We start from the raw sequence: 16530 nt of genomic DNA on the forward strand, positions 1-16530 counted from the left end.
TTCAGTAAAGTTTTATACTCTTGGTAAAATAATGTCCCAGCAGTTCCTTTTTCTGGGTTCACCAACTGGACAACTGACATTATCAACTAATTAGAGGCGCTCTACATGAATATTCCAAAAGATCCAAGGAAAGAGAGTGTATCTTAGGTATCACAGTAAGTTGTCCAAAATGCTTGTTAAAAGGCATGATATCAGTATTGTTACTTTTATTTACAATAACATAATCCATACCAATAACATAAGAATATAGTATCAGATTCGGGAAACTTAAACCCCCACCCCTTAGCTAAGAATTAAAATGATAGCTTCAGAATTTAAGACGTTCACAAGGATTTATAGAATGGTATACTGAGCTTTTCACATGCTATCCAGGCAAGGGAACTCCATGAAAAATATATAGTTTGGTCTAGTGGTTAAGGCACCAGGCTAGAAACATGAGGGGTGAGGCATGAGTTCAAGTCTACTATAGCTATAAAAGCCAGCTTGGTCTGGTAGATTGCTCTTTCCCAGTCAAACCCACCTCACATGGTTGTTGCTGTGGGAAAAATAGGAGGAAGAAGGTGCATTGCATATGTTTGACATCCTGAGTTATTTGTAAAAAAATATTACAGGCAGGATATAAATAAACAAACAAATAACATATCTTAAAAATAGCATTCATGTTGAGCACACTTACCTATCTCAAAGGATAAGACTTAATAAACTCCTCTGTCAATATCCAGATATGTATGTATATGTAATTTATTTAATATAATTTAATATAATCGTTTGAAAAATATATGGAATAAGTATAACTAAATTAATAGATTTAGTCCATCAATAAAAGATTAGTTTTTAATAAATCTCTGCCTATTGCGATAGTTCCTAATGGTTAATAGAGTACTCCACAGTTCAAATGTAGTAATTGAATGCATCCATGCTGGAATCCAAGTATGACCTTCACAAACAAATTAATCATTTAAAAAAATGAAATGGCAGAAGAGTTCTAAATAAATAACAAAAGTCAAAGAAAAAGCAGGCATCCGTTTACAGTGTGAAAGCAGATGAAAAGAAGAAAAATGAAAACCAGATTAAAAAAAATAGGCCCACATCTTTTAAGAAATTCAGATTTAGCCAAGAAACTAAACATTATGATTTTTTTTCAACAAGGTAGGGTGCTCTGTGATCCTGCAAAGATACTACAATTATATTTCTTGTTGTTTCTTCCCTCAATATAGTAATATGGATTACTATTATAGTGGAATGCACAGTCAGCCAGATATTTAGATGGGATTTGGCATTTTTTACTCAGATATAGAGTCCTTCCAGATGTTGTTGATGGGGTTCAAGATGTCTTCGCAGCATGTAAAATGTTCCAAATAAAGCTGCTTTTTTGCCATTGACTAGTGGTTTTGTTAACGCTGCTGTTATTCAAATAGTGTTCCAGTTGTTTTCAGATTGCAACCAAAGCACTTCTAGCTATTGATACCATCTTTACTCCCTTTTGCCACATTATTCTTTTGCTATTTGCAGGTATTCTGTGATTTTCTCCAGTTCTTTCTCTTCTACTCTGCTCTTTCCAGTATGGCCCCAATCACTATCAAGACTTTTTTGTCTTCCATATCATCCATTGTCAAGTCTGGACCGTTATGTGGCAGGTGTTTATCTGTTTCAATTCCTTATTATTTTGTTTATTATTTCCGCTTTGAGGCCACCCAACTCCATAGCTTTCAGATAAAAATGAAAAGAAAATAAGATAGATCAAGAAAAAAGAAAATAATTGACTGGAAGCCAGCGAGGTAACAGCAAGAAAACTACAACCAGTCTAAGAAAGTCCAAATGGTGGTAGCAGGTAGGAGCAGCATTTCAGAGGCAGAAGCACCACCAAGAAGACCGTTTCCTAATTTTCACAAGATGATACTGCTTAGTCTGTCATCTGCACCTCTATAACCGTCCGGTTTGGTTCTGCAACCCAACAAGACAGACACAGACTTCAGAGAGTAATTAGGACTGCAGAAAAAAACAATGGCTGCCAACCTGCCTTCAATCAAGCGTTGAATGTTAAAGGTTGGCACCTCCAGCAGATGCATCCGAGACCACCAAGCTAAGCTGGAATGGTGGCATTGCAGCATGAAACAGACCGGCCCCTCTCGGCTGCTCGTGTCTGGCTGCTGTCTTCAGAAGGTGCAGCATTTGAATCCTGAGGCCCATTTCATCCCTGCCTCGTAGTCTGCAGCTCAGTACCGACTAGTTATTAAGCAACCTTTCAAAAAGATAGTAACTGAAATGGCCCTTTTTTGGTTTCGTTTTGCAAAAGACTCACGGCTAAGTTTCCTAATGAGAAGCAGCCTTTATGAAACAGCCAAGTGGGAAAACCCGTGGTGTCCTAAGTGGCAAACTGCCTGGGATTTTGACTGGCAGATTCTTTTCCTACAAACGCTCTGCAGCAGATGCACAACCGCTTTTTAATGTTTCCACAATAAGAGAGATGGCATCTGAAGGGGAGACCACCCTGCAGCTGAGGACTCGATGTGGGGAAGTCACAGCAATGTCTCCAAGAAGCGGCCCTACTGCAGGGAAATGGAAAGGGAGGTCTATAAAGGCCCAGCTGTACTGAAGGCCACGTTCACACACACACACACACACACACACACACACACACACATACACATGCATTATTTAGTGGTGTTTCACTCCTTAGCAATAAAAGAGACAGATGATGGATAAAATAGCTGGAATTATTTCAGACCATGTTCCTACAAAATTATAGCCTTATTCTATACATTTTAAAAAATGGCTATCTCCTTTAAGAAGCTCTTCAATATACCTTGAATATGGTTGGTCAAAGCCAGTTATGAATCCATCTGGTGGTGATGTTTTTTTTTTAATCTTACTAAGAAGTAGGTTATGGTCTACTTTATCAATTGCCTTCCTGAATTCCAAGTAAGAATTCACAACCTTTTGCTGGTCCACTTAGGTGCAGTGGTTAGAATGCAGTATTGCAATCTAAACTCTTCCCACTGCCAAGAGTTTGGGCCCGACTGACCCAGGGTTGGCTCAGCCTTTCATCCTTCTGAGGTCAGTAAAATGAGGACCCAGACGGTTTACAATTTGTAAACTGTTCAGAGAGTGCTATAAAGCACTATGGAGTGGTTTATAAGTCTAAGTGCTATTGCTATTGCTACGTACTTTGTCAAAGAATGTAGTAAGATTTGCCTGGCATGATCTATTTTTGGCAAATTCTAGCGGGCTTGTACTAATAACCTTGCTTGCTTCTACGTAGGATTCCCTCCCTCTTTCCTCCCTTTTTTGAAGTTGAGGATGACATTTGCTGTCCTTAACACTTGCCACTCAACCAGGAGTTCACAGAGCTAAGCAAGATCGGTGCTGCAACAGTAGCTGCTGGTTCCTTCGCTGCATGGCATGCAACGCACTGGCTCCGGAGACCCCTCATTTCAAGTAAAGGTTCTTCTACCTTCTGGTTGTCCTGCCTTCTTTGGACCCTCCCCTGCTCCTCCCCATCACCAACAGCTTTGTCTCCTCGCCTTCCTTGAGTTGCTGCAATGCCCAAACTCCTCAAGCCCTTTGACTTCTCTGCCAATCTAGAATTTAGGCTCTCTTCAGGCAGAGCCACAATCCACCAAGCAACTCATGTTGCTTCGAGTGTCCCCCACCCCCCCCAAAAAAACTGCCCCATGAATAGAATCACCAGCTGGACAGGCTTAGTGCATCCTGTACTAAGCAGGAGGTTGGGCTAGATGACCACTTGGATCCCCAGTTGTATGGTTCTGTGACAATTCTGCCCCTGTTTAGCTGCCTGAATACTTTTCCTACCTGCTACTACTTTTGTCAATTGCTTACTGGATCTGCTGGAAGTGGCAAGCGGCGATCCACTCGGACCGGGTCATATCACCCGCTCAAGTTGTAAGGCCGGGTGAAAAAGCGCCGCCCGCCGTTGAGGTCGGGGAGACGAGTCACCTGTCTGGACTTCCAGGCGGAGCTCCTGCGATGGCTGGGGCGGAGAGGCCGTGCCGGGAGCGGAGCGTCGTTGCTGAGGCTCCCGAGAAGCTCCTGCCGGCATTTCACGCGCACGTCTGAACTCGCGACTGGCAGGGCTCGCGCCCCCCCGCCGCCCACCTCCAGCCCCTGGAAGCGCCCGGCCTTGACTGGGATCCCCCCGCCCGCAGCCTCGGCGCCGCGGCCGAGACCGAGCGAGGCTGCTGCTCCCCGTCCGCCCCTTCCTCGCCGGGGACGCGCGGCCTCCTGGCCCTGCAGGGGCCGCGGGGAGGCGGGGGGTCGCGGCGGTTGCAGCTGCGGCAGCTTCCCCGGCGCCCCCGCGCCCTTCCCAAGCGGAGCGGCACATTGGTTTGCGCGCGAGCTCGTCAGAGGCGGCGCCGGGCCCGGATTGGCCTCGCCGGCCGCGAACCCGCAAGCCTGGCTCGCCTCGGCGCAGCCCCTCGCCCGCCCCCGAAAGCCGCGCCGCTCGCCGCCTGGCCGGCGCGCTCCCTCCTAGCCGGGCTTTGTGCAAGGCGAGCCGAGGCTGGCGGCGGCGGGAGCGGCGGCGGCGGCGGTGGCGGCACCCGTCCTCGCCCGCCAGGAGCCCCCTGCTCCGGCCATGTGAAGGGAGCCGGCGCGGAGCCCCGTCCGCCGCCGCCGCCCCCCCTCGGCTGCCCCGGCCAAGATGCTGAGCCGGCTGGTGAGCGGCAGCAGCAGGAGCCTGGAGCGCGACTACAGCTGCACCGTCCGCCTCCTCGACGACAACGAGTACTCGTGCACCATCCAGGTGGGGGCTGCGGCGCGGCCGGGCTGCTCTCCGGGCCTGCCGCTGCCGGGAAACGCCGCGCCGGGGCGGCCTCCCGAGCGGCGGCCTCACGCGGGGAGCTCGGCGGGCGAGGGGCAAAGGCGAAACGCGGCGGGGAAGAAACTTCTGTCCGGGGAGGCGCGGCGGGGGGCGGGCCGGGCATCTCCGCCGACCGAGCGAGGCAGCGGTCGCGTCGGAAGGCAGGCTGGGCCGGCCGGCGAAGCTGCGACCGGGGAGGCGCCGCGGAGACGCTGCCGAGCTGGGTCCGGGCTGCCGGGGAGGCTGAGTCCGGCTCGGCTCCGGAGGCGCCTTTTTCTGCGCCTGGCCTGAGGGGCCCCGCCGGGACTGTGGCCGGTTCCGGAGAGGTGGCAGAAGCGGCGTTGGGCAGCGGTGCGGTCCGGCGGGCTGCGGGGCCACGACCGGGCGCCTCTTCCAGCGCTGTGCCCGGAGAAGCGGCAGTCCCCGAGCCTTTCGCCTCTTGGCCGCGGGCCCTTGGCCGGCGCGCGTCGGGGATGGCGGCTGGCTTGGTCGCTTGCCTGCTCCCCGCCCCCCAGCAGCGCGATGGGGGTGACCGGTGGCCCGTTGGAGAGAATGGCGGGCTTCACCTTTGAGGGGAGGGACACGTTTCCCCCGAAGAAGGAAGCGCCTCTGCTAAAACGCCGCCTTTGCCGGGCTGAGAGCCGTCATCTTGGGGCCCGTAAACCTTCTGAGGGCCCAAATGATGGGGAGGCTCCGAGTCGAGGCTAGTTGTGGCCTCAGCTTCAAGGCCTCGGATGAGGCATCTCCCGCCTTCAGGGTTCTGTGGGGGCTGCTGGAAGAGCTCCGGGGACCCTCCACCCTCCCCATTGCAGGTGGGGGAGAGTCCCAGCATTGAACTGGTTTTCTGCTCCCAGCTTCCTGCCACCAGAAGTCTGGTTTACTGCATAGTGCGAGGAACGGTCCTAGCGGCCATTGTGCCTTAACCAGGATGCGTGGAAATCGTGGTGCCAGTTTCGCAGAAGGCGCCTGGCTCTGGCCCCTCTTGAGCCCGGGTCAGGCTTCCCAGCAGCCTTGGCCCCACAGTCTGCCCCTCCGTCAGCCAAAGGCTCGCGGACTCCGCACAGCGTAACCCTTGGCAGGGTTAGGGTTAGGTTGATCGGCCTGCTGCAATAGTGGGAGCCAGGGGCCCTGCTGGAGGGCTCTGCGGCAGGATTCTTCGGCTCCTGGTCCTGCTGTTGTGCTGCCTTGAAGGGACCCCTGATCTGGGCCGACAGTGCGGCTCTCCAGGGGCTGGAACCGCAAGCAGAATTTTGGAAGGTAGCAGTGCTCGGCGGCCCAGGCTTGGGCTGATGGCTTGGATTGTCTCATGGGAAAGAGGTGGAGAAGCAAAGGCTCTGGGGTCTCACCCTCCTCCAGGGCTGTGGGTGGTGGGAGGCGAGTTCTCTGGTCCCCAAACTCCTCTTCCCTTCCAAACATTTCTGACATCTGCAAAATGGGAATTTCCCCTGAGAGCCGCTGCTTGCAGGGAGGAAGAAAGAGGGAGGCTTGGGTGGACACACGAAACACTCAACTCTTTCCTGACTTGAGGCTGTGATTCTGTTGGGTGGCTGGTTTTAAAGCAGGCTGCCTGGGTGCGTTTCCTAGAATGTGTTTTTCATTATCTTGATTATGTGAGGAACTGGATTCTAATCAGAACACGTGACTCTCAAATCCATGCAGCTGTTCCGTGTTCAGCTGAAATAACTCTACAGCAACTGAAAAAAGCCCCGCTGAGCCCAAAGAGTCTGGGGGGGCTTTTTTCCAACCGGCGGCCCATCGAACCGGATGCCTTTTAATACCGCCTGCCACGCGTCTTGTCCCAGCAGAGAGAGTTAAACGGTGCTGCCTCCCCTGTTAAGCTCCCTTTCCTCCAGTGCAGCTGGCTGGGGAATTCTGGGAGTTGAAGTCTGCCAGGCTTAAAGTGGCCAAGGTTGGAGAGCCCTGCTCTAGTGGGTCCTTGGAGAGGGTCCCGAGTGGGGGAGGGCTCCTCCAAGGGGAAAGGGATGCGACTCCAGCAGCCCTTTTCCTTCGGCTCTGTGCAGGAGGCCACGTTCCTCTAGCCAGGCTGGGGTCTTGAGGGGAGGAATGATTGAACCAGCACAGTTGCCAAGTGGGGGGGGGGTCTCTTGAGCAGGGGAGGGTCCCATGCAGAAGGCAGGGGCCTCTCCAGCTGCTGCCCTCCTTAACCTCTGCCCAGTCCCCCAAAAGAGTTTGGGCCCCTGGCATCGACCACAAAAGACGCCTTCCTGGGTTGCTGCCTTCCATTTCTGTGGGCGTGCGCAAGGCACTCTGCTCTGAACAACCCTCCGCACACCACGTGCTGGCGCAGCACTTCCGGGGCAAAGGAGAAGCTTCCTTTTCAGGGAAGGCAGACATGAGCGGGCGGGTGGACGGAAGGTGCAGGGCATCCCCAGGACTTCTCCGGGATTTCTTCCTGCCCTGCTCCCCAGACTCCTTATGTTTGCAGATCTCCTGTGCTGCCGTGACTTTTTGGGGGGCAGGTCAGCCACAAAGCTAGAACAAAGCGAGACAGACAGCTTCACCTCCAGATGGAGAACAGATAATCAGAGTTGGAAGGGACCTGATAGGTCATCCAGTCCAACCCCCCTACCACCCAAGCAGGAGACCCTACACCATTTCTGACAGAGGCCCGTCCATCCTCTTCTTGAAAGCCTCCAGTGATGAAGCTCCCACAACTTCCGAAGGCAGCTTCTGTTTCACTGATTGATTGTTCTCCCTGTCAGAAAATTCCTTATTTCCAGGTTGAATCTCTCCTCGATCAGTTTCCATCCATTATTCCTTGTCTGGCCTTCGGGTGCTTTGGAAAATAGCTTGACCCCTTCCTCCTCTCTGTGGCAGCTCCTAAAATGCTGGAAGGCTGCTATCATGTCTCCCCTGGTCCTTCTCTGCACTAGACTAGCCAGGCCCAGTTCCTGAAACCATTCTTCATATGCCTTAGTCTCCAGTCCCCTAATCATCTTGGTTGTTTTTCTCTGTACTTTTTCTAGAGTCTCAACCTCTTTTGTATAGCTTGGTGACCAAAACTGGATGCAGGACTCTAGGTGTGGTCTTACTAAGGCTTTATAGAGTGGTATTGGTACCTCCCTTGATCTCGATTGTATCCCTCTGTTAATGCAACTTAGGATTGCATTGGCTTTTTCGGCTGCTGCTACACACGGCTGGCTCCTATTTAGCTGGTTGTCCACTAAGACTCCAAGAATGGAGTCGTAATTGGCTGGCCAACTGCACTCAATGGAATTACATCTACATGATGGGAAGCATGAGGTACTTCAATGTTCTGTTCTGGGCCCAGTACGATATTACTTGGCTTAAAACAGTTCATTTAGTGACCGCTTGAAGTTATGATGGCAGTGAAAAAAAAGACATAACTGTTTTTCATACTTATGACTGTTGCAGCGTCCCCATCATCATGTGGTCAAAATTTGGACGCTTGGTGACTGATTCGTATTTATGACGGTCACAGCGTCCCGAGGCCACACAATCCCCTTTTGTGACCTTCTGATGAGTAAAGTCAATGGGGAAGCCAGATTCACTTAGCAACCGTGTTTCCGAAATCGTTGGGGACAATATGCTGACTCTGTAAACTGCAGCCTAAGTGCTATTGCTATTAACTTAATAACTGCAGTGATTCACGTAACAACTGTGGCAAGAGGTTGTACAATGGGGCCAAACTCACTCAACAAATGTCAACAGCAGAAATATTGGGCTCGATTGTCATAATTTGAGGACTCTCTGTACTCTTGCAACATCTTCGTGCATGATGTAGATGAGGGGATAGAAGGGGAATTCATCGGATTTGCGGATGGCACCGAGTTGGGGGGAATTGCCAACACTTGATTAGAAGATGGGCTCAAGATCCAGAAGGATCTCTACAACGCTGTGTCCTGTGCAACAAAACTGCAATTCATTGGTGAGAAAGGTAAGGTCCGATTCATAGGCAGGAAAAACCAATTGCACAAATTGGTTGAGTAGCTCAACAATTGTGGTTTAACAATAGAAACTGTGAGAGAAATCTAGGAGTCCTAGTGGACAATCACTGAAGTTATGAGCCAGCAGTGTGTTGCAGCTGCCAGAAAAGCCGATGCAATCCTCGGCTGCATCAACAGAGGGATAGCATTAAGATCAGGAGGGCTGTTGGTACCTCTTCATACTGCACTGGTGAGACCAGACTGGAAATACTGTGTTCATAGATGTTGAGACATCTGGAAAATGGACAGAGAAGAGCAACAAAAATGATGATGAGCCTGGAGGCTAAACTGAAGGATTAACAGCCATCTCAGATTCTAAGACTGGACGGTCATCAGAGAGAGCTCTGGAGAGTGAGCCTGTCTGTAACTTGTGGCCATAATGGCTCAGCGGAGATCAACTCCATTGACTAAAAGCCACCGGGGTTTTTGGGGGGAATGGGGATTTTCTGGCCTCTCCTAGTCCCAGTCGGAGCAGTTGAGAATTCTCCCCTGCCCCCACCCCCCCCCCCTCTTCCATAAATATTGATGCAGGATTCCTCTCTGTAGCTTCATATCCTCCAAAAACTAAGTTGACCAAGATGCTCCTTTTCCTTCACCTCTGCCAATAAATGCTGTGTCAACGAATCCCCCAATTTATTCCAGGCAGGTCTCCTTTCTGGAACAGCTTGCCTCTCCTCTGAATTCCTCCCCAGTTCTGCCTGCTCTTCCTGCAAGAAAAAAGACACCTCGGCCAGTTTCTGCTCTCTCTTCTTTTTTCCCCGTGTAGCTTCTCCGGTGTAGCTTTGCCAGCTCTGGGAGAGCCAAGAGACTGCAGAGCTGTGGCAGCAGCTGGCATCCCCCACCGGCCCCATGGAGGCCCCCCGCTCTGCTCTGGCCTGGGGGAGGGCAGGGGGAGCTGTCCCCTGGCTGTCTGGGTCAACCCAAACCACCTCTGCCCCCCGCCCCCCAGCCTCAGCTGCCCCCTTGCGTGCCCAGAAGGAGCGCAGCCCAGTCCCAGGGCAGGCCAGTCCGTGCTCAGTGACCCGCTCCATTCCCCCTTCTGCAGAATCCACAGATTTGGGTCATTCCAAACCAGTATCAGCCAGCTCCAGAAGGGTCTCCTTCCTCTGCATGGGAGGGGAGGCAGGCAGTAGCGAGCACGGACACCCCCAGTCCTGAAATGAACCGGCCCAGGTGGCCGCTTAGCATCTTAAAATGCAGGCAGGAAAGATGAAACGAAGGCAACGTCTGGAAAAGCAGAATTCCAGAATTTCAGAGCGCTCTCCCTGATGCTGGCAGATGGAGCAGTTTTGTAGCCACCGAGAACCGAGCAAAAAGGTCACAACTCAAGGTCAACTGATTGGCTGTCGTCATTTAGATCCCACTTTTAACCATTCTTGCCAAACAGCTCGTAGTCATGTAGACAATTAGAGTAAAAGCACAAGGTATGAATACTGTCAGACTTTGTTTATTGAAAGGAAATGATACTCACGTCTGTGGGTTTTTACCTTTCAATAGCGGCCTGCAAAGCATGCAGTCAAAGAGTTGCCTTTGGAGAGATGGGCGGCATCTCAGTTTAAAGAATAAATTCAGTTCTGGATATAAAAAGCAGCGGGGAACCTTCCGGGCAAAAAGCATGCAGGGAAATAACAAAGCGTTGACAGAGTCTGGCTCGTGCTGAGCTCCTGGTTCTGATGCAACTCTGTGCAATTTAAAATCACCCCATTTACTGGACAGTTTCAGAAAACCTAAAATACCAACTCCCCCTCCCCCCCAACTGAATTAAAGTAATTGCATGCAATATTTCCCACCAGAGGTTCTCTATTTTCCCTTTCAAAGGTGGCGGGTGGCCTCCCTGATTTCCCACGGTCTCCGTTCATTCTCAGAGCTCTGAGGCGGCTGGGCAAACGCCCCCTTTTCTCTTTTCTGCCCCCTTTGTCAAGGCCTGTCCTATTAAAAAGACAAAAGCATTTTTCTGCCTGGGGGGGGGGGCAAGGGCTCCTGAGACTTTGAACACAACTCTGCACCTGGGAGGGGTGGAGGGGACTGAAATTCAGCTGCCACCAGTGATCGGTACATTTCATTTATAATCACCCATGTTATATAAAATAATTCTGGGTGTCCATCAACAAGTAGACATAATGATATTAAGTGATGCCAGCGTTACTGTCCAACAGCTGTCTTAAAAATAATTTTTATGAAAGATTTTTACAAGAAGAAAAAATAGCCATGAAAAAATATATGACAAAGGAAAAAGGGGGAAAAAAAAACAATCAGAATAGAGCTGGAAGGGACCTTGGAGGTCTACTAGTCCAGCCCCCTGCTGAAGCAGGAGACCCTATACCATTTCAGACAAGTGGCTGTCCAGTCTCTTCTTAAAAACCTCCAGTGATGAAGCTCCCACAACTTCTGAAGGCAACTTCTGCTCCACTGGTTAATTGTCCTCCCTGTTAGAAGTTTCTCCTTCATTCCAGGTTGCTCCTCTCCTTGGTTAGTTTCCATCCATGGTTCCTTGTCCTGCCCTCTGGGGCTTTGGAGAATAGCTTGGCCCCCTTTTCTTTGTGGCAGCCCCTCAAACCCCTGGAATGCTGCTATCGTGTCACCCCTCGTGCAAAAAGCAGGATAGATAGAAAAAGGGAGAAGGAGGAAACACTATTTAAAGAAGCATCTTCTGATCTTCTTCACAAGAGCTGCAAACAAATTTACTGTCTTTCCATCCAGCAGCTATTTTAGGAGTGGCTGTTTTTTATGGTACCTTATCGTTGTCTGCAATTTTCTTCCAATCATGTTAATACTTAAATTCTCATTTCTCCCGTGCAGAGGCCCACCTAGAGTAGCCAGGACTAAGCCCCCGTTGGATAATAAGTAGATCATCGTAGATGAACCTGGTTGCCCTGATCTCTTGGATCGTATATGGATTGGGTGTGTGTGTGTGAATGCAGACCCAAATCCCTGCAAACCAGCGTCCGTATCTGGTTCTTGCATTCAGCCAGGAGGGCCAGCCTTGCATTGCTCCCTCCCCCTCCCTCCTTATGCCGGGGGGGAGGGGGGAGTTCTGGATCAGGGCTCACTTTGGAGACTTCTGTTTTTGCCAGCATTCCACAGCCCTGTCAGCGGTGTGCTTATCTTGGAGAACTGTTTTAAGTTAGTTTTGGCTGTGAATGAAAATAATTCCCAGCGTTGCATTAAAATAGGTTTTGCTTTTAAAACAGGTTTGTGTTTAATTACGTTGGATGAAGCCTGGGTCAGAACAACCTCCTCCAGTGAGTGGACGTGTCCAAGTGGCGGACGGGCAGCCATTGGTTAAGTTGATGTGGCTCTTTGGACACTGGCATGAAACGAGGGGGCTTTGTGGTCTCAATGGCCCCATTCAAGGCCTGCATATAATCTGTTTGTAGACAGCATACCAGGCCTTCAGGTTTCGGCCTCCTAGCAATGAGCCTGAATCTCAGCCAGCTGCGTGAGGGGCCTCCAGACGCGCCAGCAGCTCCCTGTGTCCCTCCCTCCCCCCCCCCCGCTTTTGTCTGGGCTGAGCTGGGGCGGCTGAGTCGCCTGCCTGCTTTGGAGGGAGCAGCCATTGTTATGCTGCTGGGGAGCCTCTCAGCTCTTTCTCCCGGGCTGCTCCCAGGAGCCGCGGGATGCCTGTCCGCAGGGGAAGCACTGCCCCGACTGACACCGGCGGGAAGGCTCTCCCAGCCCCCTCGCCTTCACCTTTAGCGGGTTTTAAATCTCTTTAAATTTGAAATTGGAATGTGGTGCCGAAGAGGATCCGCTCTTCCAGAAGACCCTCTGGGACCCCTTGCCCCCCTGGGCATGCTGTGAATATGGGGGCAGCGAGAGTCCAGGTTCTTCATGTGAGGGGCGCCCAGCCAAAAAAAGGGGGTCTGAGGGAGGGGGGGTTTTCAGAGGATGTAGGAAGCAGCCTGCCTTCTTCTGGTGAGGGGGGGCCTTTTGACTGGCCAGGCTGGTTGGCTTTCCTTTAGTAGGTTGTTCCCTGTCTCGGGAGCAGCAGGGCTTTTTGTGGCCTCTGCTCTTGGCTTCTCCGCCATTGTCTTCTCCTGCCTTTGGGCAGTCGGTTGCTCCGGTTCAACCCAGAGAAGGGAGCCAGGAGGGTCGAAGGGCTGGGACTGAATCTGTCCCAGAAGGGCCTCTGGTGCGTCACGCTGGGCGCCCGGAAAGCCTCTTGGCCTTCTGCTGCCTCAGAACCTCTTGGGGGGGGGGGCAAGATGGGCCCGGGCAGAATTATAGCTACGACCTCTGGTGTAGCTCCTGTTGTCTGTGCGCTGGTCTGCTCTGAGTAGGGCTCTTCTTGGAGAGCTTCTGGAAGCTTCCATGGCCACAAAGCGTGGCAGGTCAGCGTGGGATCTGTGTTTGGCCTTTCCCCCCATCAGAAGACTCACACGGATGGCCAGTTGTCCCTTTAGAAGTTTAAGTCTGCTTAGGAACAGGTGATGTCAGAGGGTTTCTTTGAAGGACAAGGAAGGTGTTTTGTTCTGCAGTCATTTCAGAATTTAATCTGCTTACATGTGGCCTTTTATTACAGTTAGGGCTCTGGGCTGTAGGATGCCAGGCCTCCTCCGATTCGGTGCTTTTCCCCCACAAAGGCAGCATAGAAGTATTAAAAAGGAAGCTCGCAAAACTATTTGTGCCACTGGATCACCTGGGCTGCTTTGAAGTGAACGAAGGTCAATTGTATCTTCCCCAAAGGAAGGGGAGGACAGGTGAGGAGGAGGAGGAGGAGGAGGCCCTTGGCTGGGGAGCCCTTGGAGTTAATCCTTTCTTGGGATTTCCTGACCTGCCTTCCCCTCTTCAGACTGGCCTTCCCAGGACAAGACTCACTGGTTTACCCCTACAGCAGGGGTCCCCAAACTTGACCACTTTGAGACTTGTGGACTTCAGCTCCCAGAATTGAAGTCCACAAGTCTTAAAGTGGCCAAGTTTGGAGACTTCTGCCCTACCGACTGGGGTGGTTCATCTTTCTGAGAAGAAGACCTGGGGGACCTTTCTGACGCACACCTTGCCCAGGCATGGCGGTGCCTTTTCTTCCTCCTGTTCCACACCAAACCAAGGATTGTGGGAGGGAAGCATAGTTGGCAGGGATCCCTTTGGGTCAGTTCTCCCAAGGACTCTCAAACTAGGTCATGGCCCACCAGGTCATGGATGTATCCAAAACCTCCTGTAGAGTCTTTCTGAGAGTGTTAACATGCCAAGCATAAGTGGCCTAAGAGCCCCTAGGAGACAAATGGGGCCGCGAGGGTGGAGCCTCCCTGGGTTAGTATTTTGATTGGAAGTGTCTTGAATCCCAGCTGGAGGCCATGAGATACATCGCTACCCACGAACCCGCCTTGGCCTCCTCCCCAGGGAATCTGGATCCACGTTGCAGCATGAACTGGCCTAATTAAGAGGCAGCTGTGTCCCATCTGCTTCCATCACGAGCAATTCTGCTTAGAATAAGGAATGAAATGATAACGGGAAGGCAACGGAGGAGCATCCATAACGGGAAGGATAACGGAGCATCCATTTTAGAAAAGCTGAAAAATTGCAGGGAGGGCTTGAAATGGCCGCCTCTGCTCCCAGACAAAATCCTCGCGAAGGAGCGGTTGAGCTGAGGAGACAAACTTGGGCACTTGTGTCTTGAGAAGCGCTCCCGTTGTCTGCAACCGAGAGGCAGTTCGCAAGCCCACTTTTCTGTCCTAACAGGAACCTTTGCAAATGGAAGGAGATGCGGAATTGGGCTCTTTCCTTGGCCACCCCCCGCATGTCCATCCAGCTCATCCACCCAGGCCTGCTCAGGACATGAATCCATTTCACTTCCTGGTACAGGTATTGGTTCCAATGAGGAGAAGAGCTACCTGGAAGGAGGTGGTGATCCAGGCTCCAAGGAGGGAAGCACTGCAGGGGCTTCATTGGGTATGACTGGGCTCACATCCCCTCCTTCCTTCTCTCCTACTGTTCTCTACCATCTCCCACTTGGGACCGTTACATTCCAAATTTGGCGGCCACTGCAAGGAGCTTCATTTATAGCGAAAGGGGCTGCCTATACCACCCCTCTTAGGCTCAGGAATTCCGGGCGTTGAGGTTCACAGATTGTAAAAGGGCCAGAGTTTCCATAGAGTAGAACAGGACAACAGAGTTGGAAGCAACCTTGTAGGTCATCAAGTCCAACCCTCTGCCCGAACAGGAGACCCTACATTTCTAACAGATAGCAGTTCAGTCTCTTCTTGAGAGCTTCCAGTGTGGAAGCTCAGAGGCGGTATTCAGCCGGTTCTGACCAGTTCTAGAGAACCAGTAGCGGAAATTTTGAGTAGTTCGGAAAACCGGCAAATCCCACCTCTGCCTGCCACGCCCACCAAGCCATGCCCACAGAGCCGGTAGTGCAAATATTTGAATCCCACCGTTGATGAAGCTCCCACAGCTTCTGAAGGCAAGCTTTGTGTGTGAGACTGCTTCATCCCTCCTGCCCTGACCAGCTGTTGTGTGGCTAAAATATATAAAGGACGGTGGCAGGAATTGGGAATGGCAAGTTTAATGAAAAGAAGGACTGGGGGTGACAGGATAGCAGTCTTCCACTATCTAAGGGGCTGCCACAGATGAGAGGGGGGTCAAATCTATTCTCCAAAGCACCTGAAGAGGCGGGACAAGAAGCAACAGATGGAAACTAATCAAGGAGAGAAGCAACCGGGAACTAAGGAGAAACTTCATGACAGTCAGAACAGTTGATCGGGAATGACTTACCTCTAGAAGTTGTGGGTGTTCCACACACTGGAGGTTTTTAAGAAGACCTTTGACAACCATTTGTCTGAATGGTTTAGGGTGTCCTACCTGAGCAGGAGGCTGGACTAGAAGATCTCCAAGGTCCCTTCCAACTCTGTTATTCTCTTTCATAGCGATTTGAATGCTGCCCCTATCAAAATTCAGCTTATCATGATAATCAATATAAAACGTGCCTTAGAAGGTAAAAAGCGTAACATCAATATAAAAACGTTTTATGTAGACCTAAAACAAGAGCATCCTCTGCACTGACGTACCTCCAAGCCCTGGAGAAGAGGAGGCCGCTTCCTCCTTTCCCAAGGAGATGGCAGGGCAGGAAGAAGAGCAAAACCCAGGGGGTTGGAGCTGCTGGTGGAAAAGCCTGGTCCGTGCTCGATTCCTCCGAAGGAGGCGGGCACAAGCACGCACCCCTCCTGGGTCGACCCTGGTAGAGGGAAGGGCCCTGCGGATCACTCAGGCCTGGAGTTGGACTGGATCCAGATGAGAAGCTTCTCTACCTGGCAGGGATTTAATACAAATCTGATGGCTGTCATCTAATTCCTTATAGTCTCTGTCCAAGTGACGGGAGGAGAAGTAAATCTCTGTCCCAAAATAGACCAGCCAAGAAGTTGGATGGCATGGAGGATGGGCCTGGGATGGCTGGGGAGATGGGATAGAGTGGCTAACGGGCCCGGACGGAGCAAAGAGCAAGTCCATTACTGTGGCCGAAAGCGTCCTTTAGGTCAGGAAAGGGGGCAAAGCGAAACGGAGGCCCAGAGTAAACCTCCTTTGATTACAGCGAAGTATGAATTCTCCGGAGCAGCGTTTCTCAACCGAGGCCGCTTTAAGATGGGTGGATTTCAACTCCCAGAATCATGCTGGCTGGGGGATTCTGGGAGTTGAAGTCCACCCATTTTAAAGCGGCCGCGCTTGAGAAACGCTGATCTGGAGAATTTCTTTGAGAAATCCTCAAGTTTCTGTTTCATTTGTTTTACCAGTAGCATAGATCTTTCC

The 16530-nt window shown here is 51.3% G+C and overlaps 1 protein-coding gene and 1 long non-coding RNA gene across 5 annotated transcripts in view; one reads left to right on the forward strand and one right to left on the reverse strand.

Annotated features, from left to right (window-relative positions):
• Positions 1 to 191: 191 nt before the first annotated feature.
• LOC148129719 (uncharacterized) lies at positions 192 to 4203 on the reverse strand. The gene is made up of 2 exons (XR_015750829.1): positions 3841 to 4203; positions 192 to 2549 (listed from the first exon to the last, which is right to left on the reverse strand). It is a non-coding gene; the product is annotated as an uncharacterized LOC148129719 (long non-coding RNA).
• Positions 4204 to 4271: 68 nt separating this feature from the next.
• The window catches only part of FRMD5 (FERM domain containing 5), a 68070-nt gene continuing 55811 nt past the window's right edge, over positions 4272 to 16530 (forward strand). For 2 of the 4 annotated variants that reach the window (XM_087972981.1, XM_087972983.1), the window contains exon 1: positions 4555 to 4762. In XM_087972981.1, the coding sequence (XP_087829107.1) occupies positions 4661 to 4762 (102 nt within the window). In that variant the 5' untranslated portion in view covers positions 4555 to 4660. Of the gene's footprint in view, positions 4763 to 16530 lie in introns of all 4 variants that reach the window. The other 2 variants (XM_087972980.1, XM_087972982.1) reach the window with 2 other exon arrangements.

This window comes from Notechis scutatus, chromosome 11 (genome assembly GCF_049901735.1).
Source record: "Notechis scutatus isolate UNSWTSFEM ecotype Mainland chromosome 11, rNotScu1.2, whole genome shotgun sequence".
In the NCBI taxonomy this organism is placed as follows: domain Eukaryota; kingdom Metazoa; phylum Chordata; class Lepidosauria; order Squamata; family Elapidae; genus Notechis; species Notechis scutatus.